This window comes from Aedes aegypti, chromosome 2 (assembly GCF_002204515.2).
Source record: "Aedes aegypti strain LVP_AGWG chromosome 2, AaegL5.0 Primary Assembly, whole genome shotgun sequence".
Lineage (NCBI taxonomy): Eukaryota > Metazoa > Arthropoda > Insecta > Diptera > Culicidae > Aedes > Aedes aegypti.
Genome location: NC_035108.1, coordinates 79,101,714 through 79,127,561, shown reverse-complemented (window position 1 = coordinate 79,127,561; position 25,848 = coordinate 79,101,714). Strand labels below are relative to the sequence as shown.

The 25,848-nt window shown below is 36.5% G+C and overlaps 1 protein-coding gene across 2 annotated transcripts in view; it reads left to right on the top strand.

Annotated features, from left to right (window-relative positions):
* LOC5564718 (zwei Ig domain protein zig-8) overlaps window positions 1-25,848 on the top strand; it is a 1,087,201-nt gene that overhangs the window by 980,313 nt on the left and 81,040 nt on the right. For both annotated transcript variants that reach the window (XM_021841332.1, XM_021841330.1), the window contains exon 7: window positions 4,259-4,472. In XM_021841332.1, coding sequence (XP_021697024.1) covers window positions 4,259-4,472 — 214 coding nt within the window. The remainder of the gene's footprint in view (window positions 1-4,258; window positions 4,473-25,848) is intronic.

Genomic DNA, 25,848 nt, shown 5'->3' with positions numbered 1-25,848 from the left:
CAGAATTTTTTTTTTCAAATGTGTCTGATAAAACTTCTTTAGGGATTATGAATTTCTTATGCCTTCAAAGACTACTCAATGAACTTTTCAGAGATAGTTGAATACAGGTTTCGAACATTAGTCCAAGTTTTTTTGTTTCTCTTTTCAGATCTTGCTTTTACGATTCTCAAATATTTCTTTCAAAAATAGATTCTCCAACAATTCTACCAAGATTTTTTCTTAGATGTACTCCGAGGTCTCATCCAAGGATTCCTTCAGTAATACTTCCAGCAATGCTCACAAAGGTTTTTAAAGGATTTCTTCAAAAACGTTCCTGCTACAATTTTTCAAGGCTTCTTTTTAACGTTCCTAAAATAACACTTCCTTGATTACTGCAAACAAATCTCCACAGATTCTACCTTCTGTTTCTCTAGTAAATCTTCTGTTAATACCTGAGAGAATTCTTCCAAATATAGATGGAATTTCCTCAGAAATTTTGCTCAGTGTTCACTTTGGATTTTGTTAAAGAATACTTTCGTAAGTTCTCCTCATGAGAGCTGGCACATACATTTGTAATTGAATTTCACCACCAATTCCTCCAAGAAGCCACTTAGGGATCGTTGCAGTAATCATTTCAGAGATTTTTCCAGAGATAACAAAAAAACGTGTTTAGAAGACATGACAAGGAGATATCCACGGATTCCTCAAAGGATTATTTATAATAAGCTCAATTATCAAAGTTTTCTTGCAAAACTCAAAAGATTTCGCAAGGCATTCCTCTAAAAGAAACAAATGGAATTTTACCAGGAATCTATGGAAACATATCTTAGAATGATTTTTTAGATTTTTCTAAAGGAAATATATTGAGTCCTTATAGTAGTTTCTCCACTGACTGTTCGTGAAATCCAAGAAAAATGTATGGAGCAGTTTCTTCAGACGATTCCATATAATATTTTTGAGGGGTTTTAGAGGTATACCTGGAATAACTTGCTCAAGATAATTATAAGTAAATACTTAAGAAGGCTTTTGAAAAAAGTAACATTTCTGAAGAACACACTGGGCGAACTCCTAAAGAAATTCTAAAAGAAAATTATGCTCAAACTTCTGACAAAAAAAAACCTTTGTAGTAATTGTTGGTGTTATTTCAGTAGGCCGTAAAAAAATATGCCATGGCTATAAGCCGTATAGCAATCCCAATCTTTTGTTTACGGCTTATACAGTGCATTTTAATTGTTTCTTGACCCTATGTCATAAATACACATATGTATCCAATATGCGGCTTATTGACTACCTGGATACTCTGAGAAACTCTTAAAAGGTATTTTCTGAAGGATCGTTCAAAAATCTTGCAGAAATGTAAAAATATAAACAGGAACTAACGTTTTATCGGCAATTTTGTTCTTTTTACTTTGGTTTCTGTCGACAAAATCTTCTGAAGTTCGGCAGTAAGATGGAAAATTTGATCCCAATAAATTCGTTCAAACCATGACAGAGAGCATACTTACTTTTACTTTTGATGGAGCTACCTTCCTTCAAGACATGACCTGCACCACAATGTTACGCCTACAAACTCGGTCCATGGCTGCAAGCCTCCAGTTTCTCGATCGCCCAAATTTTCAAGATCCTGCTCCACTTGGTCAAACCATCTAGCTCGTTGCGCTTGTCTTCGTCTTATACCGGCCGGATTCAAGGTGAACACCATTTTCGTGCGGCATTCTCACAAAGTGCCACGCCCATCGTACCCTCCCAGCTTCGGTGACTTTCTGGATTCTGGGTTCACCGTAGAATTGTGTAAGCTCGTGGATCATTCTTCTCCTCCAAGCACACCTCCTAAGCACACGTCGTTCAAAAATTTCCAAACGAATTTTTTCGGTCGCACCGAACGTACTGGAAAATAATCCTATAAAAAATCACGATGGAATTAATAAAAACAATCTGTAGAGATTCTTCAAGAAAGTGTTTGAAGAACTTTCCTGGAATAGTCACTTGAGTGGGTTCAGATATGATAGCTGTAGTAAAGACTGGACTGAGACACATAAAAATGTTCACCAAAAAATCATTTTAAATCGGCTAATTATCAAGTTTTCAGGGATTAAATAACTATACATTAGCGATGACTTGAAACGAAGTTCTGCACGGGATCAAATCCATTCTCAAAATTTGGAATCTGTGTCATGATTTTAGGAATTAATTGTGTTTTTAGGTTATGAAAGTACACAATGAATATTATTCACGAAATTATGAATTATATCTTCGTAACAAACACCGTGCGTTACGATTTTCCCGTTGACAGCAAATCATAACTACGATTTCTAAATCATGAAGAATCGAACTAGGAATCATGAACTGAATTCCGGAAAACGAAAATATAATTCATGAAGATGGGTGCAAATCCTGAAGAAAAGCAAAATGCTGCCCAAATATTTCAGTGAATACCGTTGTAGTGACCAAAAAATTGATCATTCCTGCGTGGAAATTGTTGAATTGGGCAGAGCAACCATCCAACCAAACAGACAGCCAAAATGGCGATATCAAAGACAACCAACACGTATAATCGTCGAAATTGGGAGAATTCCGAATTTCCCGTCCACTGCCAGATGTGCCTAGATGACAAGTACGTTCGAATGATCAAGGTGCGCTACGGCAAGGATTGCAAAATCTGCACCCGTCTGTTCACAATCTTCCGGTGTAATCCAGGAGCGCGGACGCCCTTCAAGAAAATCGATATTTGCAGCAAGCTGAAAAACGTCTGCCAAACCTGTCTGCTGGATCTGGAGTATGGTCTTCCGACACAGGTTCGCAATGCTGCGCTCTAGATCCAGGACAAGATTCATGAGACCGATGTGAATAAGGACTACTACATTCATATGATTAAGGTCCAGATCGCTTGCCACAACAGGTACTTCTTCGCGAATTTGTCTATCTTTCTCTTCCAGAACTTTTCCGGAACCTCCACGTGGAACGTACCGACAAAAAACTCGAGCCGGTGATTTGTTTGGTGTCCGCCTTGATGTATGTCTCGTCGTCCATGACGAGACAGTCTGGCTTGACCAGCCACTCATGGTAATGCTTCCGCGCACGCAATTTGGCCACCGTATTTTGATTGACAGTCTGGTTTGGCGTCTTCCTAAGCCCAGCCCGGTTCAAGGTCTGCTGGACGAGCCACTTCGACGTATTGACCTTTTTGGCCACATCTCGGGTGGAAAGATTCGGGTTATTTTTAAAGTACTGCCTTATCTACCGCGCCTTCTCTGGGTATTCCGTTTTCGGTTTTTGGCCGCTTCCACTGCGCCGCTCGATGGTCTTCGTTTCCTGGAACATCTTTACAACGCGAGACACAGTGGAATGGTGGATTCCAAGCCTTTTGCTAATCCATCTGTGCGACTGACCAAGATTATCGATCATCGCGCCCAAGATTTGCTGGCGTAGCTCTTCTTGTTTCGAATGCATTTTGAAAACTACTTGACAGACACAGAAAATGTTGCACATAATATATATATTATAACACTCTAAACTAGTGTTACCCAAAATTTCATTATTTTTTACCCACACGATAAAAAATAGCATCCAAAAATAAGTGTCGCATTTTTCCGAGTCTGATTTTTAATGCTTTCATCTGTTTCTAAAAGAATCGCTGAAATAATACTCGTAGATTTTTAGTACAAGTAATCATAAAATTATCAGAAATTTGTTGCCATGAATATTTTCCAATGAAATATCTTGATATATTGCTTGAGAGTGACCCTAAGAATAAACGTAAATGAGCTTTGATAGAAATTATTGCATGATGTATTGAAGCGATATTTTAACAGTTCATGGCAGTATCCCTGAATTGAACTTTGGATAAATTTCTACTTCACAACCAGCTAAAAATATTTCGACGCTCAGGTCTAACTCCACAAGCAAATTTTGATATGCTTCAGTTCTTGTTTTACAGAGTTTGACTTTGCCGTCCATCAAAAGTTGCCATGTTCCCGTTCTAGTTCAGCATCCATCTAGAAATGTAATGCTCCGCTTTTTTTTTCTTTGTGCCCCGCACTGAGATGAAAACATTCCGTTCCTCGAACAGGGTTAATATGGAAAGTTTAAATTGAAAGAGTTTAATAAAATTACGAACTTTGTTTCGCATCAGCTAAGGCGCCTTGCATTGTTACTAGCTGACAGCTTGCTAAACTGTGCACTGGGACTGTGTTGGCTGCACTGCTCCGAGTCCAAATTGATTACCCCTTCTACGAGTTAAACAACGCTAATACCTTTTCCATTTGTTCTGTTTTCACAGAGTCCACAGCCGCCTCAGTACGTGTACTGGCAGCGAAACGATCGGATGATCAACTACGATGACTCCCGGCGGGACATCTCAATCGAAACGGTTCCCGGCCCTCGGACGCAGAGCCGGCTCATCATCCGGGAACCGCAGATCAACGATTCCGGCAACTACACCTGCTCGGCGAGCAACACCGAGCCGGCCAGTATATACGTGTTCGTGTCGAAAGGTAAGTTCTGGGTAAATAGGATTAGTAATCAAAAAAAGGGAGAGGAATTCCACTGGGGATCGTATTGTACGTAGCAGTATCAGAGTTGTCGAAACTGCAGGTTGTTTATGCGAATAACAGCTTTTCACATGGAGCAGTACCATTAGAACAGGTAATATTTTTAAGGAGACAGATGCACTCCCGTACAAAAGTTTGGGTTAAGTACCCTAAAAACATACACAAGTGTTTTGTCCATTTTTGTGTGCTAACACGTCCAAATGAAACTCTATGGCGCATTTGGAAGGAAATGAGATAATTCTACGTCTCTCGTAATTTTATTGCTTTCGAAGTTTTGTCTCTTCCTACGTTTTTGGATTCGACGACGATTCATTTTTCGACAATTTGTCTCCAATGCTGTCTTACCTTCTCCTACTGGTTAAAACTTAAGCATGGTATGACGCACGTCCAAAAACCGTCTGAGAGTCCAACCCATCTGTTCCACCCCAAAGCATTCATTATGTCTTAATACATTAGCAGAACATTATCGACCCGGCTAATCACGGGTTAAATTTTGAAGCAAAAAGTAAAAAAAACCTTCTCCAGCCTTCACCCGGCGGAAACATTTCCATCGAATTGCTATCATCCAGCACCTGCTAATGGCGCGCAGATCACGCGAAAAAGACCCCTTTACGACCGGAGGACAGGAAATCGAGTGCCATTCGGGGGGTAACATCGCATCGGGCGGATCAGGAAACGTGTAGGTGGTTCACACCCAAAGTGCTCGTCGTAAAACCGAGGAATAGGATTTTATTCTCCGCTTTAGGCAGTTTGACAGTCAGTGGGATTGCAGTGTACCTTCGGTAAAGGTATGCGATATTACGAATGATTTTGTGTTATTCGACACTTGTTTCAATGTTTCAACATTGGATATTTTATGTAACTCATTAATACTATACCAGGGAGGAAGCTTCAAAATAATTATTTTGAATCCTCTGCAGAGCTTTTTACCTGGTACCATTACAACAGCTAGTTCATATTGGTACAGCATACAACACGGCCGGACTGCAAATTTGTTTGTAGATCGACAGTTTGTTCTTAATACAAAGTTTCGATTTTCTCTTAAAAAGTGAATGCATTCATTTTATATACTTGTTACATTTGCCTTGAATGGCCTCAATATGATTTTTGAAAGTTAATTTTTTTCTAGCATGAGTGCTAAATACTTCACCTAATCTGACCATTTTCTGAAACGCCTCTTATCATGACAACATGTCTACTTGAAGGTTTCAAAAAAAGAGCTTTGGGTTTATATGAGCATATAATTAGTTGAGTTTTGGAAGAATCAGGAGAAATCTTCCGGTTTTGCTATTAATGAAGAGAAAATATCAAAAAAAATGGAATATGCTTATCTGTAGTACACAGGCTGTTTCTTTTGACGTAGAGGCCAGTATCACTCGCAAACAAAGATTTTTGACATCCCTGAGGTAACAGCTGACAGGTGACAGCTGAACAAAAATTTGAAGAAAAGCCTATTAAACACTCTTATTCAGCACTCAAAGCTGAATATCAAGTTGATTTTTTTCATCTACAGTTTTAACTTTTGTTCAGCCAACCTGAATGATATTGACTAAAGGTTATTTAAAGCTTTAATCAAATCAACAGCCATTGTCGAAAAATTGTCCAGCTGTAGGTTGACAAAAATATACACACCAACGTTTGAATCAAACACTAAATTAATTATTATAAAACTGTTTAATCGAACACATCGAACAACAATTTTTCGCATCCCGAAGCCGACATGCTTTAAACGCACTTGGGTCTATCATTTGTCGGAAAACAAAACTCCTGAATTCGGCATCGATGTCCTCGGGTAACAACAAGATAGTGTATTACACTCGATCACGAAGATTTCCTTGTCACATTTTAATAAACTGTACTAAATTGTAATCATTATCAACTTGCGTTGACAACAATTAACCAGTAGTAATTAAAGATTATCAAGGATTCTATTTAAAAAAAAAACACACTTTTGACAGCTATTTTAAGTGTTTTTGCTAGCATTGATATCACTACTTCAGCCTCAATGCAACCTTTTTTTTTCTTTTTCTTGGCATTAACGTCCCCACTGGGACAGAGCCGGCTACTCAGCGTAGTGTTCTAAGAGCACTTCCACAGTTATTAACTGAGAGCTTTCTATGCCTAAATTGCCATTTTCGCATTCGTATATCGTATGGCAGGTACGATGATACTCTATGCCCAGGGAAGTCAAGGAAATTTCCATTACGAAAAGATCCTGGACCGACCGGGAATCGAACCCAGACACCTTCAGCATGGCTTTGCTTTATAGCCGCGGACGCTAACCATTCGGCTAAGGAAGGCCCTCAATGCAACCTTTATCTGAGTCAATAAGTTATTACCTTGCTTCTAATGATGTTCACACAGTCTCATATGGAGCAGATGTCAAGGGGTAGGTGGTTATAAATCAGTGAATCCCAGTTCAATTCTCAATTGTTCATATTTACTCATCTTCATCTTTACATTCCAGATATATCTCCATTATGTGTTTGAAATTGTTAGTTGCGTTGATAAAACCCAAAACTATGTACCTTTGAACATTTTTACATTTTTTGGTTTATTGCTGAATAATTGATGAATAAGCGATTGTTAAGCTTTTGATGGCTGTCATCTGTTCTAAAAATAGAATTATCGTTATTGAAAGGGGCTTGAATAAGCGCATGCTAGACCTTATTCAGCCTTCCGTATAGCTCCAATTAAGCTTAAAGCAGAATAAAATTGCCAGAATTAGATGTTTAATAGCTGAACAACAGTGTATGGAGGCTATGAACAGCTCTTGTTCAAACAAAGGCTGAATTGAATTAGTTATAAAAGTATTTGAGCAGCTTCAAATTGTTACCTTGGAACTCAAGTAAGTTAAATGTGAAAAAAAAGTACACGGGCTTCATGGCCGTGCGGTTAGTGTTACCTCGCATTAAGCGATATCGAGTCAAGGGGTCTGGGTTCGATTCCCTCATCAGTCCGGAAAACTTTCGACAGAAATATATTCCGACTATTCCACTGGGCGTTGCATGTTAGTCCGTGGTCTAGTGTGGTGCTTACAGGAAGTCTGTCTCTGAGTTCTAATAATTATCCTGCAGTGTACTATTTGACAGATTACTTTGTATTATTCAAACATTTGTCAGGAAAATATGCTAACTGAAAACATTTGTTAAATATATCAACTAAGAATGATAAGTAACTAGCTGGAACTATCTTGATGAGGATGTAAAAAATTCCAACATCGTCGGGGGTTTTCATATTTTTTATTGATTTATTTATTTATTTTTTTGAATAATAGTTCTCACTTCTTCTTAATCAATCTTGATTGCGAATGCTTACAAAGTTCTGAGTAATTGTAGTTTGAATTGGATTGGTGTGACCTAAACTAAAATTATACCAGCCTACTATATACTGCTTAGCAAGTATTTGAGCTTTTTCACAATTTGTTAGTAAAAATTTGTTTTACTTTTCCAATGCTGGAATTGATGTCTGAGGGTTTTTTTATTATTTATGATCATTACCAAGAGGGCTTAGAACCAAAGTTGAATAGAGGTATTTTTTTAAATTTGACTTATTGCGAGTCTAATTCCGAAAGTCAGTTTGAAGCAAATTTACTTGTTGCTCAGGGCATCGAAAAGTACCAAACTGTGTTTCAACAGAAACAACCAAATTTTCAAACAATGTGACAAATGACGTAAAAAGTTCATTTTTTAAACGCCTATGAATAATGATAGCAACACCCCACATGCTCCATCAAGTCGATCATCACGATAAACAAATAAGTTTGGATTTCTTATGAGAATTTCAGTAATAACTGCTATATGCACGTTATTAGCTAGCTGTTAGAAACTTAACAGCTCGCCCTCTTTACAATTCAACGAACGAACATTCCAATGCAAAATATTTAAAATCCAAATATATTTGGATCCATTAGGGAAGCGTAATCCAATAACAATTGTATTAATAAATTTCACAACAACTTGGACTGCTTCAGCCATTGTAGTGGTTTTGAACATTGAATCATTTGATTGAATAGTTTAGTTAGAAAGTAAAAATCAGAGGGATTTTCTAATTTATGATGACGAAAAAAAATGAAATGAAGAAAATTCTATGGGGAGGAGGTTAATTAGGGGCGGTCCATTAATTACATAAGACAATTTTCGTGGTTTTTCAACCCCCCTCCCCCCATGGTAAGATTTTTTGTATGAAAATTAAAAATAAATGGTATGGCGCGTAAGAAATCTCAGACCCCCCCACCCCCATAACCCCTTACGTAATTAATGGACAGCCCCTTAGCTGCGACAATATGGGCAAAAGAATTTGCTCGGGTACTGTAATTTCGGATGAAATTGATCATATTTCACGGTTTTTCTTGTCTGTTTTCTATAATGTTGACAATGTCAAAAAACTGAATGCAGGAAATAAGAACGTGAGCCTTATAGGCTCATGTACCGAAATTTTCAGAGAAATTTATTTTAGCATTGAAATTAGACCTGTGCGCTGTCACGCCACGCTGCCACCGCCGATTCACATTAGGTCACGCCGACGCCAAATGGAGTATAGGTGGCGCGCCATACGCCGAACGACATCACGCCGCCAATTTTGGATTTTCACGCTGAACAATATTCATCTTGAAAAAAAGAATACTTATAGATAGTATTGAAAGGAAATTTCTAAGAATTTTTCCAGGATACCTTCTGCGGCTTCCACTGAACATTCTTTCGGATAAGGTTCCGGAAACGATTCCTGGAATTCATCCAGCATCCAAAAATTTCTCTTTAACTAACTGCAACGATTTTATCGCTCTCATTGTATCATAAATTTTGATTAATTTAACCAGCACATTTTTTTTTTTGACTTATCATGAATACGTAGATTCTAAGAACTCCTTACAAAATAATTCCAAGGATTCCATCCGGAAGTTTCCCCAAGATTCCCATATAGGTTCTTCAAAAATAACCTAGTGATTCTTCCATGATTTCACACAGATACTGCTCTAATAATTTCTGTAAAATAGAGATTCCTTGATGAATCTTCTCAGATTTTTTTCAAGGGCATTCTACAAGATTCCTTCAACAGTTATTCTACAAGCGGGCTAGTACATCATTTTTTAGAAATTCCTCGTATCCGAAATAACTACCGACATTTTTCCAGAGACGACTACATGAAATACTTCATAGATTATTCCATGATTATTTTTTCTTTTTCAACGGTTCCTTGATACGGATCCATTGATTATTTCTTGAAATGGTTTCCACAAATTTCTTGGCAACACGGTTCAGTTTTTAGGGCCTTTAAATAAGACCTAGTCTTCAATTTGAGCTATGAATTTGTAGATAATATTCAACGAAATTCCAAGTTCAAAGAATCATTGAAGATTTCAATTAGAAATCCGTGTGAATCTAAATATTTGATGTCATCAACGCTTCATAAATCGTTATGGTCATGATGTTTCTTGGGTAGAGCTTAGAAAAGCCCAATCTTTATAACCCGATGGAAAATCGTCAAAATATTACGACCAGCGTCATGTTTTGAAAGCATTGAAGTGACCCACATAATTATTTAGGCTGTTCGACATCAGTTTTTTCAATCATTTTATGTGGTATCCTTCAGAAAGCCCCTTAGGAGTTTTTACTACTGAAAAGTATTTATTAATTCTCCTACAAATTTTGACGGATACGTTAAATCTGGCCTGCCTAATTTTTTTAAGTCGCGTTCTGGTCTCAGCAACAATTTTGCAAAGCGGGATAATTTTTTGTACCGTAAAACGGGGTAACTTTGATAATGCGGGTAACTTTGATAGTGCGTAACCCACCGCATACCAAATGAAATATCATAATTTCTGTTAATCAGTTAAGCAAAACGAATGCAAAACTAAAGAATATTAGTATGACACTTCATGTAAGAGCGGTTTTCATTTGAATCAAGAACATTTTAGGCTTTTTATACGAATTTAAAAAATTTACACAATTTTAGCATTTTCAAAACGCTTACAAACAATCTGTTCTACGATCACTATTTGATGTAGTTTTGAATAGTTGGCCACTTATCTTTGATAGCCTAGTTATCATAGAACTTGAATACGGTCTCAAATCTCTTAGCGAAAAGCATATTCACAAACTGGGACCATTTTTGTAACCTAAGTCAGAAATTTCCATATAACGTTAAACGCCTAGAGGTATGCAATGCCCTACAAATGTTCGTTATTCATTCAATTTTGTTCGAATCATACTCCATTATCAAAGTTACCCCAAAACAGAAAACCAACTTTCGATTATATGAAAAATTATATATCCATTCATAATGAATCTTTTGCCAATTTATCGACTGTAATCGATAGCTAGGATGCCAGTACTTGTTTTAAAAATATAAATTGTAAATCTTTGAAACAGCATGCAAAAATATTCAAGTTTTCTTCGAAAAAACTATCAAAGTTACCCCGTTTTACGGTACTAATTACTGAGACGTCTGATTGGAAAGCGGTCTTCAGCAAAGTTGTAGCTGATGAATGTATCTTACATTATCAACGTAGCTCTAATCCCCAAGAGCACATGGGCAAACACTATGACCGATTGAATGATTTGCTTGCTTTTCCTATAGTAATTTCCATATAAACTTTGAAGGGCTTGTGCAGTCTCAATTTTCATCCAAATGAGCTCAAATTTTGGGAGAAATTCAGAAATGGATCTTGAATAGAATGAGCAGTGTGGAGCAAAAACGATTTTTTGAACCACTCTAATAAAATATGGTTTGGGATATGCCCAAACATATCCAAGCATCCTCACAAACTTTCAGGTTTATACCATATTCTAATCTTTGTCTGGAACTAGAAGTTTATGGATGTCTGTCAAAAATACCGTACATGATTCTGAAGTTTTACATTATATTCATAGAAAAAAACATTATTTAACGCAAAAAAAAATCAAAATGCACAGCTGAATAATAACTACGGAAAACAAAGTTCATTAAATGCAGGATACATCGATATCTGTGCTCCATTAGAAAGAAGAAAAATCGTGTGACACGGTTATCAATTTTAACCTACTAATCAATTGCACCCAAAGGAGATTGGGCAAAAATGTATGGAATTTGGTCCCGGAATGTACACGGATGACACATATATCATTTGAAACATCTAAATGAGACAAAAAAAAGTTGATATGGGGCCAAAAATATTCGTCGTGGGAGAAAAAAGTTATGTGTGGTGGAATGGTGTAAAAAGAGGTATGTTTTGCACAGATTTCTATTTAATAATGTTTGCTTGCGCTAATGTAATGAATTCGTGCCTATGCTGCCCATAAACGCATAATTGTCCCATGTGAATAGGAAATCCAGCAAACATGGGACTAACATGCATTTATGGGCAGTATGTATGTGCTTAGGAATGTTTTATCTTAATTGTAAATATTTTAAACATGTTGTGATTTGACACAGATTTCAGAACGTTTTGAGTTGCTGAAATGTGAATACTTAAAACATACGGAGATAAATAATATAAAGATATAGGTATGAGCGTTTGACAAACACGTCACTTTAGGTAACAGTTGGACACAAATATCAAATCGTATTATCCTATTTCAGTGTTCTAGCAATATGTTTGTATAAACCAGTGGTTTACTCAGGAAGGATTTTCAGACTATATACGTTTTAATATTACAGTGGTTGCCTTGTGGTATTGTGTACTACACTGGAAGAAATACCTCGCTTATCGTATACAGCTTTAGCGTGCTGGAAATCCGCGCGACAGTTACCACATTTTTGATATCAATAACATTATACTAGCATGCTATTGCTTTTTAGAGGAGTAGATCATTTGAACTAGAAATAACTTTAGTGTTTGACTGTTTGCTGTGAACAAGCTGCCAATAATCCGAGCAAAACCCTTTCAGTTTGCTATCAATGTCAGCTCCATTGGCGATGCCTGAGCACATGTGGCTCTACAAATGCTTCGCTAAGAACGCTAAATACTCATAAGGATGTCAATAATGTGAATGTTTAGAAGTAATCATACCATCTTCCAGAGCTGCGCGACACACTTGAGCTGGGATCAGCTTTCTTCGTGATAAACGACATGCAAAAACAGGAGATCGGATGGGGTTGACCAACAAAAGAATATAGAAAGAATAGATCAACGGATGATGACAAAGACGCAGCTGGAACGCAAGTAGGACCGCCACCCATGATTCCACGTCAAGATCATTATAGGAGATTAAAACGCCAAGATAAGGAATTGAGATGGACGATTGGGAAGTTCAGTGCTCTTGGACTGGCAAACATGAATGTCCAATGTTTGATTGTTTTGCCGCCTCTAATAATACGGTCATTATAGTCTAGCACACAAGATAACCTCCCGTACCAATGGTGATCGCCAGTTATTCACAGCAAATGGAATTTCGAATCGATCAAGTATTGCTTGATCATTGCACATCTCCGACATATTCAACGTCAAGATCTATCGTGGTTCTAACATTCACTCTACCCATTACCTGATAATTGTAAAAATGCGCTTCAAACTTCCTGTCGTTAACAGTGAACGGTACCGACGCCCGCTTTAGCATGACCTTCAGCGTCTGAAGAAGACGGTTGTCGCCACAGTATCGTTTTACATCTCTAGCAAGCGTAACCGGAACAGGTTTTGAATGCTGAAACCCTTCTTGGCTGTTGTACTACAGTAAAAGTGGCCATCATCTCACAGGTGGAGTCATTTTGCGTTGAACGTAGTCCATGGTACGATTGGTTTGCTGAAGGGTGTAGAATTTTTATAGAGGAAAAGATTGTGAAGCAGCAGATTTGAATTGATGACACAGGACCGGAGGTTCAAGGCAAAGGAGAGCATTTCTACGTTCGAATGTTGGACAAAAGCAGCCAACCAGATCCCATTTGAGTGAAGGATAACGTTCAACAGCTCAAGAATAACACAGCAATTGCTGTGGATGGTATATGACTGGAACTCATCAAAATGAGCCCGGAAAAGTTGATCGCTTGTCTACATCGGCTGATAGTAAGAACCTGACAGACATAACATCTGCAAGAGGAGTAGACCCAAGGGGTTAAATACTCTATCTACAGAAAACGTTAGTGCTTATCTATCTGTGTTTTCTTCTATCTGTAATACTAGTATAGAGATTGTCAAGGGCTCGAGCACAAGTTACTGGTGGGTAATAGACGAAGAGAGAGATAGGAGATAATTTAAGATATGCACTCATTAGAAAAAATAACGTCATTGGACTCCACGGATTTTGTATACCCACTCGTAAAACGATAATGATTGACATTTTAACTTAAGACTGGTTGGATATCGTAGACGTACAGGTGATACTAAACATCCTTGTATGCAGTATACAGCGCGAGATGGTTTATACTAGCGAGATAGAATGCTATTGATTTATACACATGAAATCCTTAAACTACGCATATGTTACTGCGTAGCATTTATCAATGAGCATTTCAACTTACATTAAACTTTTTTTTTATGCTGATGATGTTGTTCATTGAGGTTGAGCTGATGGTTTTATTGATGTCTTCACAAAATTCGTTCTGGAGAAATATTTACTTCAGCAAAAACAATTGCAGTCAGTTCTTTCATAAGACACCATAAACTTTTCTTTAACCACTGTTTCCCAATTATTTTTCATCGAATGAGGCCGTCTTTTTTACTTGAATATATGTCGTAATATTACCTTATTACGAGCAAAAAATATCGTATAAGTCGGTTAAAAAACCGTTGAGAATTTCGATTAGTATAATGTGGGTAACAAGGTCTGGTAGAAAACTTTACTGAATATACGTATTTTAAAACGATTTTTAATGTTATTATGATCTAACATCACCTTGTAATGTTTTCATCTTTGAATCAAAGTCCTAATTCATTTCTTTAAAACATAGAGCTTCTAATCATCATATTCGTGCAGGAAAATATATGTTTCCATCTTTAATCGATAAAAAAAATATAGCAAAAATGTAATAAAATACATAGAAAATCCATCTCAAACCATGCGGAATAAGGGTATGCGATATGGATTTTTCCCATGACGATACGAAACGAAACGATACGCGGAATATCTTGCGCTGATAATGACGAAACGAAACGAAATTTAAAAATGTTTCGTGTAACTCGATACGAAATCAAATATCTCACGGAATTTTTCGAAACGAAACGAAATTTTTGAATTTGTTTCGCGGAATACACGTTTAAGTTTTTTTTTCTTGTCAAAAGCTGGAAATTTGACCATAGGCATAAAAAACGTTTTTTTTAATATTCTACCATATGGAAACCTTAGTGTTGCTCAGCGGAATCCTTACATGTTTTGGTAAGACTCTTTTCTGTTTGTTTGACATTTTCTTAATAACTTTATAAGGTTTCATTTCAACATAGGGGCAATCCATTAATTACGTAAGACAATTTTCGGGGTTTTTCAACCCCCCTTCCCCCATGGTAAGATTTTTTGTACGAAAATTAAAAATAAATTGTATGACGCGTAAGAAATCTTAGACACCCCCTCCCCCCATAAACCCTTACGTAATTAATGGACAGTCCCATATCTCACATTCACACAAGGCAATGAGTGGGTTTAATTTAAATGTTACAACTAAGAAGTGGGTCGAAAAGCAGTTACAAACATTTAAAACAATCTCAAAAATATTGAGAGGAGCCCAAAATTAATTTGATTTTAAGAAATGCCTTACAATTTTTTTAATCATGCGGATATGATGTTATGCTAATACATACCATAACACATGGAATAATGATATTCATTTTTTTTACTGTACTGTATGCTTTGTGGCATGAATAAATGAGATAGGGGACACAAGTCGATAAGTGATCATGAAAACACTAAACTGAGAAGCAGACTCTGTCTCAGTTGGAACATAACGCCAGAAAGAAGAAGAAAAATAAGTAGAACAGAGGAATCACTAGAATATTTGCTTTAGAATTTGCTGGAGTATTGAATTAAATTAAATTTTATAGAATCCATCAACACATACCTAAGAAATCAATCAAGATAAATTTAAAATAACTGCAAAAGTAATAAACTCCAAGAGATATTGCGGCAGCAACTTAACTAGGATTGCTGTTGGTGTTAATTTAGAAGTTCCTAATAAATTTTCTGGAAAAACCTTGAATAAACTGTGAATTAATTCTTGGAGGGATCAAATTTGGACGAAAGCAAACTTTTAGAGTAAACCTTGTAGAAAATACTGAAGGTATTTCTATTATTTTGAAGAGCAAATATTGGAGAAATGATCGTATTCCAAAATCTGTGAAAGAATTTCTGGACGATTTCTGGAAGAATTAAGGATTGCTGATATTATCTCATTTTCAGATTCTTTGTTTAAAACTGACTACAAAATCACATTTTCACTAAATTTTGAGACTCGAGAGTATTTTAAAAAATATTTGAAAATTTCGAAATAAAAAGTTTTGAACCTGGACTACATAGCATAGAGGAACCGCAATTAAGGCTGACAAGTTCACCCATGTTCGTTCAGACAATCCGTCTTTCAATGCGCTAAATTTAATGTTTGGCTCATTTTTTTTCTCGGGATTTAAATGTGCGAAAATCCAAAAAAAAAAATGTTGCGCTTTTCCATTGTGAAATACCCTAGTTACCCCACCAAACTTGAATCTATATCCGGAATCAATTTTGATGGTGCATGCAATGCATGAATCAAATTTATAACTGATTTGGCGAAACTAGAGAATTTTGAAACTTGATGTCGGTATTGAAAAGGTTAAGACTTTTGCCTTGCGGCATTTGGCTTCTAATACCTGTAATGATATATTATCAATATTCGCATTATTTTTTAATTGGGGGTGGTGAGGAAATTATGTCACGTTATAAGAGGAGAGAGGAGTTGGTGGTGTGGTACAGCGTGAATAAACCTAGATTCACTTTTCGATAAAAAAAAATAATGTATGCATCTTCCTTGTTTAAGGTGAATATAAATCGAAGGCATACCTCAGAATTTCAAGAGCACAAATCTAACGAACTCGACAGCGGTTCAAGCTGATCACTTGATCGATTGGCCATCGAGTAACCAATCGATAGAGTTTTCAGCTTGAATGGACGTCTGGTTCTTTAGATTTGTGCTCTTGAAGATTTGAGGTGTGGCTTTGGATCACCCAAATCATCGCAATTTTTACGGCGACAGCGACAAACAATCGCTGCGATTTCGCTGCTACATGTAGAGTTTTATGACACAACAACGAAATCGCGGCGATTTTTTGTCGCCATCGCGGAAAAAATCGCGTTGATTTGGAAGAGCTGTTCTTATACTGTGTTAAAAGTGACGTCATAGCGGGAAAGCAAGAGAGCGAACTAATGCGCGCGCATCAATAATCTGCACCACCTGAGCCAGACTCACGCTCCGCAGCTTTTTTTACATTTGTGTACAAACAGTATTTGCGATAAAGGGTAACCAATATATTTTGGACCTCTATATATTTTGGACCCCCTGGGCCAATTTCCTGCAAATTTTCCAGTTTAAATCGAAATACCAATACAATCCGCATGCCATTTGGAAAGATAGGACTATTCCGCACTTGCATCAAGCGTTTGTGCATAGAAATTGTGTTTATTTTATCTGAAATTAATTTAATTAAATCGGTTCATCCATGCAACCATTACAACACGTTACAGACAGAAATTGAAGACGTCAGAAATTTTTCAAATGTAAACAAAAACATTTTTACAATTGCTGAAGTAAAAGCGTAGAATTTCTTCGCTTTTCCATTGTCAATCGATTGATTAGACTATGGGCAAGCATATTATACAACCAGTGCCGTGGACTTTGTCGCCAAACGATAAAAATATGCCGGGGGTCCAAAATATATACTTTGAGGGTCCAAAATGTATTGGTGTGTCCAAAATAATGAAAAACAGTGCATCACAATTCAATTATTTTCGACGTCTTTTGGATCCAACATAACCGTATGGGCATTTTTATCTCGTAGAGGAAGTTTTTCTCTACATTTTGGTATGTTCTTTGACTTGGTTACGCTGTGCAATTAATTAATTGGGACAAAAATGTAAAATTACTTCCTTAGGGGGTCCAAAATACGACCGTTACCCTATTAACGGATTTGCTCAACAAGACACGCGATGTTTCCCGGAGGAAACCGTGGTTTTGCTTTCTTCATTCTTATGGAAGATAACATTGCGGTAGTTCATCAAACGCAGTTTTTTCTTTCCTGGGCTGTTCGCCGCGACGAATTTAGGACAAATTGGCGTTTTTGGAAACTTTACAACGGCAGTACAGTTTATCATATTCTGCGGACCAGTCAATACTACAGTCATCCAACAGTTATGGATAGCACACAGATATGGATCAAAGTTGGATTAAACGGAGAATATCTCATCAAATAGAGTAGCAATTACGCAGAACCTATTTTACCTACGCGAACCATAAATCTATACAGCATCACAATCAACAATAACATGCTTAAACACTTTTGTTCCATTCGTAGGATATAAAATTTCATACATATGCCTAGAAGCGTTGATTCATATTTGTGGGGAATTGAAACCCATACCACAGTTGGTCGGTGTTCAGACAGACCGGACAAGATGATATTTTGGCGTTCTAAAGATACGTTAAGGACTCAATCAAATGTGATTTTTCCTATGCTATTTTTATACAGATGTATCATCAAATAGATAAGTTCCATTATTACAGCAAATAACACAAATATTTGGATATTTCGCATGCCTGGGAAACGTTTTTCTGGAACCATGAAAAACACTTGGTTCAGTCTGTCTGAACACCGACCAGTTATGAATCTAAGATAAAACGATTCCTAAAGAGACGCCAAAACGTATGCTTTCACTAGCACACCATTCGTTTGCCTCGCAGATAATTTGCTGTTATAGTGTTCTGATCCATGATATGAATCGATTTGATCTGTAATACGGACCCATTTTTGACTGTAGCTAGGAGTAGAAGCGAATGCTTTGCCTTTTTTTGTTCGAAATTAAACTTGAATTTCGCGAAATTTCGTTTTATTCCGTTTGTTTTCAATTTTCCGTGGAAATACTTTAACAATTTGGCGAAACGAAACGAAATAGCAAAATACAAATTTCGCCTGTGCGAGTTCCGTGGAATTCCGCGGAATTTCGTTTCGAAGCGTATTTGACGGAATCATTCGGTATTTCGCATACCCTTAATGCGGAATAACTTTTTTCTCCCACGACGGATATTTTTGACCCTATACGAACTTTTTCTTGTCTCATTTAGATCTTTCAAATGACATATGAGTCATTTGTGTACATTCCGGGCCCAGATTTGCCCAATCTCCTTTACGGAATTACAATTCGAACGGATAACTGACGGAAGAAAATTAGCTTGTGAATGAGTATGGATATAATTTACCTAATGGGTATGATTATTATGTAAGCGATCATTAACTGTGAAATGAGAATTGTTGGAGATTCTGCCTGGGGAATCCCGGCTACAAAAAAAAACGTTGCAGTTCATCTGCTTGGTACGAGCCTCAACGATTCATTTGGGCGAAGGCCAAGCCCAAAAGGCTTATGGTTGCCCCCGTAATTTGCGCATCCAAATTTTTTGGTATTTTCCTTCACATATAGAGCCCATTTAGCGTGAGAAAAACTTCCGCAAATCATGCATACATGCGGCAATATTTAGTACCATGATCTAACTTTAAGTACCGACGACACTGAGTGGGGCTCTGGAAATTCCCTGAAGATTTCTGGAAATGTTCCTATGTCACACGGAGATCGAACATAATTCTTGCTTTTTCTAAAGATTTAATATTATTTAGATCACTCTTGTTAAAGTAAATTGAATAAAATAATAAACTTGAGAAATCACATTCCGAATATTGGGTCGATTTTTCAGATTTATTATTTGGACTGGGGAAAATCCAAGTAGATCAGATATTACATTTTTGATCTCTTTAGGTAACTTCACATGAGACAAGCTTGAACAAACGTTTAGCTTTGTCGTCATAAGTAAAAAAAATGTGCTTTTTCTCTTCAAGATGTTAGAGAGTTTCAAGCTTTTCAATAGAGTTTTCAATGATTTTTTCGTCCAATGGTAAAAATATTACAATTCCTAGAAGATTGGCTCGTTTTTTGGCTTCTTTATAATGTGTACAGAGTGAAAAATCTTTAAAGTCCTTTTCTCCAGAGCTTCTTTTGATTCTGTTAAGTACAAATTTCCAGTTTGTATCTGATTGGAAAAAAAGTATTTACAGTACTAGCAAGAATAGAATAGAAGCAACAATCGCCTGTTTTTCATACAAATGGTCAAGTTATCTGCTTCTAGCAAACCGATTGACCTGAAATTTGAATTGTATGTTGGAAATAACTTCAAATTGAATATTTGAAGAAATCATCAAATTCAATTCAAATGACAAAAATGTCCAAATTTTTATACTAAGCTATTTTGGAAACAAACAATTTACGATAAGTATAATCTACTGCAAAGTTTTGCATCTGAATGAACAAATTTGCAAAAGTCTGCGATCTTCTACGTGTTCACAATTCAAAACTATTCCAATTTAAATTTTTGTGAGTTTTTCTTAAATTAGCTTCCAAACTCTTCAATAGTATTTGATTAATTTCCCATAAATCAAATTTCAAGGTATTTATGAGATGTTGTTCAATCGTCATGTCATGGAGTTAGAAACTGTTATACAGTTCCCTAAACTTGACCATTATGTATGAAAATCGGCCTTGATATACTTTTTCTTGCTAGTACTGTATTTGCTATGGATAATATTCATAGCTTACCCTAAGCCTTTACTGAATTCAAAGACAACTTCATCAACTACACTACGGCATACAAAATAGACAAAATATTCAAAAAAACTGACTAACGCGTTGTTGACGCCGTGATAGACCGGCCGTACTCATGACCGGGATAAAGTGATTTCAATAAGTCACACTGTGTATTACACTTTTAGACATCTACTTTATTTACAGCTATATACACTGGTGAGTAAATTATATCACTTCACCCAAACCCAGTCTGTGGGCGAAGGGTGCGACGGGCGAACTAGCGCGAGCGGAGCACACACAGAATGTGCTGTGGACCGTACTGATCGGTCGGCGATCAACTATCGAACTGTTCTCTTTGGATCGATTTATTTTTCTGTTGGATACAGATGGCTAGAAGCAGACGATTAGAGTAAGGTGGGGCAAAAGTTCGACCTTAGTGGTATAATCAAAGTTTCCAGGAAAACAATAGCAGTTAAAACAAAACAAATATCCTACAGTGAACCTTCAACATATTGGCTATAATTTTGCTGAACAAACTTGTGTCAAAATATTTACCCATTTTTAGTTATAACAGTTTCAAAATTGATTGTCTTACTCGAACTTTTGCCCCACCGGTGGGGCAAGAGTTCGAATCTAGTGTGGGGTAAAATTTCGCTGACTGAAACACAAAATATCGATCCTTTTATGACAGGCATACTTTACACCAGCCGTAAACTTAAGTTTCACGAAAAATACACACTAAATTTTCATCAAAAAATTGCCCAAAACCGGGTTAATTATAATGTACTCAAAAATAGCAGTTTTTCGCAAAACTAAATGGAAATGTAAAATTTTGGTGACAATTTTCACACGATCAGACAAATTTAACTAAATTTGAAGATAATATGTGGATTTTAGGCAATTTGCAAATTTTTCCGTGATTTTATACATGGGTCGAACTTTTGCCCCACTATGGGCCAAAAATTGTTTTCAAGCATTTATGCAAAAACTAATACACCTCAAAGCAACCTTATGGTAGGCCTAGAAACGCCCTTATATAAAATATTGAAAAAGATTTTATCTTCAATTGGTTCAATTCAACGAAAGTTTGACCAAAAATTACAATATTCACGTCGAAAAACAACAAATAGCCATAACTTTTCCAAATCTCAATCGATTTTTATGATATTTGGATTGAAAGTCTCTTACTTGAATAGCATTCAAACCACCATGACATTTATAAGATTTGTTTTAAATTGAGCTAGAAATCTTAAAAAGAAACTCTTACCCCACTCGAACTTTTGCCCCACTTTACTCTATTCTTTTCCACGCAGTGGACGTGAGTTTGCACTATGGGTGATAGAGTGAAGATAGGGCTATTTAATTCACGTTTGGCGTGAACACGCGTCACAAAAGAATTTCCCTTCTACTTCAAGTTTCTTGTAGAATTGTAAATATGTTTTAATTTTAAAGTTCTGATAGGAACCCAATAAATTTAATGAAAAATATGGCTAAACCTCTAAGACACTGAAGGTTCAGCCGTATTGTTTAAGATCCTGCAAAAGGGTTACGCGTATTTTAATGTTCGAATTTTTAATTAGAGAAGAATTTTGGCTTAAGGCGAAGTAGGTCGTCATTGAAACTTGTACGCGTCGTTGATGATTGTTCCTAATTCATCTCACGATTTCGAATCAAAGAGAATCAGTTGGTTTTGCACTGACACACCTGAAAAAGTATCAGCATACTTTATGCATGTTAGCGCGTACAGTGATACATTTTCAAGTCAATATAAACTATCAAGGCTGAGTTTTATCACTATGGAATGCAAGCTGGAAAGTCATCATTGTTACTAAAACGAATGACGGGTTACTTAGCCTTAACCCATATCCGCCCAGCGTCCTTAAAATAGGACAGAAGCCCCGAACGCCCAGCGTCCTATAAATAGGACAGTACTTGTAGAGCAAATATCTTGAAAATAAAAAGGTTTAGGAGAAAACTGTCTTCTGCAAAGTTGATCACAGGACTGCTGACTTCCACTTGGTATCTATTTTAATTCAGAATTAACTCACCAGGTGGCGCACAGACGCCAACAAATGTCGCATATATAAGCAACATATGAAACAACTTCCAGCGTACAAATATTTGCTTCGTTTCTATCTCAGTCCAGCGATGAGATACAAAATTGGTGTCTTCGACAAAGTTAAACAACTAAATAATACCTTTTCGCATAGAACCTTATAAATTCGGAAAACACTCCCAAGATGGCGCTAGTGAGCCAAAACTTTATTTGCTTATATCTTAGTCCAGTTATTAGATACAAAAATGGTGTCTTCGACAAAGTTGAACAACTAAATAATACCTATTCGCATAGAACCTTATAAATTCGGAAAACACTCCCAAGGTGGCGCTAGTGAGCCAAAACTTTATTTGCTTATATCTTAGCCCGGTTAAGAGATACAAAATTGGTATCTTCGACAAAGTTGAACAACTAAATAATACCTATTCGCATAGAACCTTACAAATTCGGAAAACACTCCCAAGGTGGCGCTAGTGAGCCAAAACTTTATTTGCTTATATCTTAGCCCGGTTATGAGATACAAAATTGGTGTCTTCGACAAAGTTGAACAACTAAATAATACCTATTCGCATAGAACCTTACAAATTCGGAAAACACTCCCAAGATGGCGCTAGTGAGCCATAACTTTATTTGCTTATATCTTAGCCTAGTTATGAGATACAAAAATGGTGTCTTCGACAAAGTTGAACAACTAAATAATACCTATTCGCATAGAACCTTACAAATTCGGAAAACACTCCCAAGATGGCGCTAGTGAGCCATAACTTTATTTGCTAATATCTTAGCCTAGTTATGAGATACAAAAATGGTGTCTTCGACAAAGCTGAACAACTAAATAATACCTATTCGCATAGAACCTTACAAATTCGGAAAACACTCCCAAGATGGCGCTAGTGAGCCATAACTTTATTTGCTTATATCTTAGCCTAGTTATGAGATACAAAAATGGTGTCTTCGACAAAGTTGAACAACTAAATAATACCTATTCGCATAGAACCTTATTTGTTCGGAAAACACTCCCAAGATGGCGCTAGTGAGCCATAACTTTATTTGCTTATATCTTAGCCCGGTTATGAGATACAAAAATGGTGTCTTCGACAAAGTTGAACAACTAAATAATACCTATTCGCATAGAACCTTATTTGTTCGGAAAACACTCAAAAGATGGCGCTAATGGTCGAACATTTTGATTGTTTATATCTCAGTTCAGTGATGATATACAACGTTGGTGTCTTCGACATATGTGTTTAACTGAATGAGATCTAGTCACCCGAAAACTTATTAGTTGGAAAAGCACTCACTATATGGCGCTAGTGAGCAGAGATTTTATTTGCGTGTATCTCAGTCCAGTTATGAGATACAAAATTGGTGTCTTGGATAAAGTTGATCAACTAAGTTAGATCTATTCACTTAAAACCTTATTTGTTCGGAAAACACTTAAAAGATGGCGCTAATGGTCGAACATTTTGATTGTTTATATCACAGTTCAGTGATGAGATACAACATTGGTGTCTTCGACAAATGTGTTCAACTGAATGAGATCTATTCGCCCGAAAACTTATTAGTTTGGAAAACATTCACTAGACTGCGCTAGTTGGCAAATATTGTATATGCTTGCATCTCAGTTCTGTTATGAGATACAAAATTGTTGTCTTCGACAATGTTGAACAACTAAATGATACTTAGTCACAAAAAACCTTATAACACTCACAAGATGGCGCTAGTGGGCAAAGATTTTATTAGCTAATATCTCAGTCAAGTGATTAAATACAAAGTTTGTGTCATGGACACTGTTGAAAAACTAAATGAATTCTATTCGCCTAAAACCATATTAGTTCGGAAAACAGTCACAAGGTGGCGCTAGTGGTCAAATATTTAATTTTTTTTATATCAGTCCAGCGATGGGACTGAAAAAAATCGAACACTCGAATTTGGTATCTTCGTCAAAAGTGTTCAGCTGAATGGGATCTATTCGCCCAGAAACATAGTAGTTTGGAAAATTCTCCCAAGGTGGCGCTAGTAGACAAACACATTATTTGATTCTAGAGATTGGATACAAAGTTAGTGTTTTTGGCACAGTAGAAGAACTGAATGAGACCTATTTGCCTGGAAACTTATTACTTTGGAAATCACCTAAATGTCACTACTGGGCACACATTTTTTTCGCTTATATATCAGTACACTGATTCAATCCAAAGTAAGCTATTCGCCTAAAACCTTCTTAGTTCGGAAGTCATTCTCATGATTGAAGTCCAGTGATGAAAAATTTGGTATCTTCGAAAACGATGATCAACTAAAGAAGATAGTTTCGCAAAAAAAACATATTAGCTGGGAATTGCTTTTATGTGCGAAATATCAAGGAAACAACCTATAAGAAATTGGTCTGCCTAGATCGAAGCAATGGATACTTACTATCGATTCGAGCAACAATCGCTTATTTTGGATGCAATGCTCCTTACATTTTTAGATGAACCTTGACAACATTTAGTTCCATTGATCTTTTGAAGAGAGTGAAGAACGAAAAAACCGACAAATTGACTTATCCATCCATGAACTGAACTCCAATGGTGAAGGGCAACTGTCAAATGAGAGTAAAATTGAATAGCCGCCAACCTAAGTCCAGAACCAGTTTTATGACTTAAATGTGGAAAAGTAAAAATTATTATTCGTTAAATTACAGCTAATAAATGCGCTTGAAAGATATTGTTTGCAAGCAGTTATTTACTATGCGCTACTGCATTGCGTTGTTGCCAATTTAATCAGAAAATTCTACTTAATTCCCAAAATGAATGTTTTCGAGAAAATTGATTACGCCTTCGCCATTGTTTGGTCGTTGTTTTGTATGGCTGTTTACCTTTTAGAACCAGCGACGCGTTGAGGTAGCAGTAAAGAGCCTTCCTTGCTGAACTCACTCGGATCAAGAAATGCGACATTTGAGCGGGCACGCTTCCGTATGCTCCCCAGGTATTCTGGCCAGCTATAGTGTCAAAAGCTTGGACCGCGTGGATTCGATTCTATCGGTGAATAAGACTATATGCATCAGTGATGCAATAACTTAAACGTTGTAACGTTGTAATGTTGGCTTCAAATATTCACATCTGTAAAGCATGTAATAGTTGGCGTCCAATATTTGACTGTCATTGGACTGAAGGACTAACTTTTGATCAGCACTAACGAAATTCTGATATTGCCAAAAGTAAATTTCGATCACTGTCAGATCAGAGTCACATTGTATACTAATAACTTGAACCAGAAAAAATATTTTGCTAGTTATGTTTCCATTATCAGCTGGCAAGTTTTATATAATCTTTTAAAGACTATTCTGAAACATCTGTAGGTTTTTTTTCTAAATCAAAATATTTGATGTAAGATTTTATTTTGTTTTAGGTATAAATGGCTTAAGTGTGCATTATTGTACATGTACATCATACATATCTTACTTACGTGGTAGAGCAGAAAATTGGATTGAAGTCACTAAATGATTTAGTTCTGGCATGAACCTTTCGCCTCTGAAATTTTAATTCTTTATGCTGCAATTTCT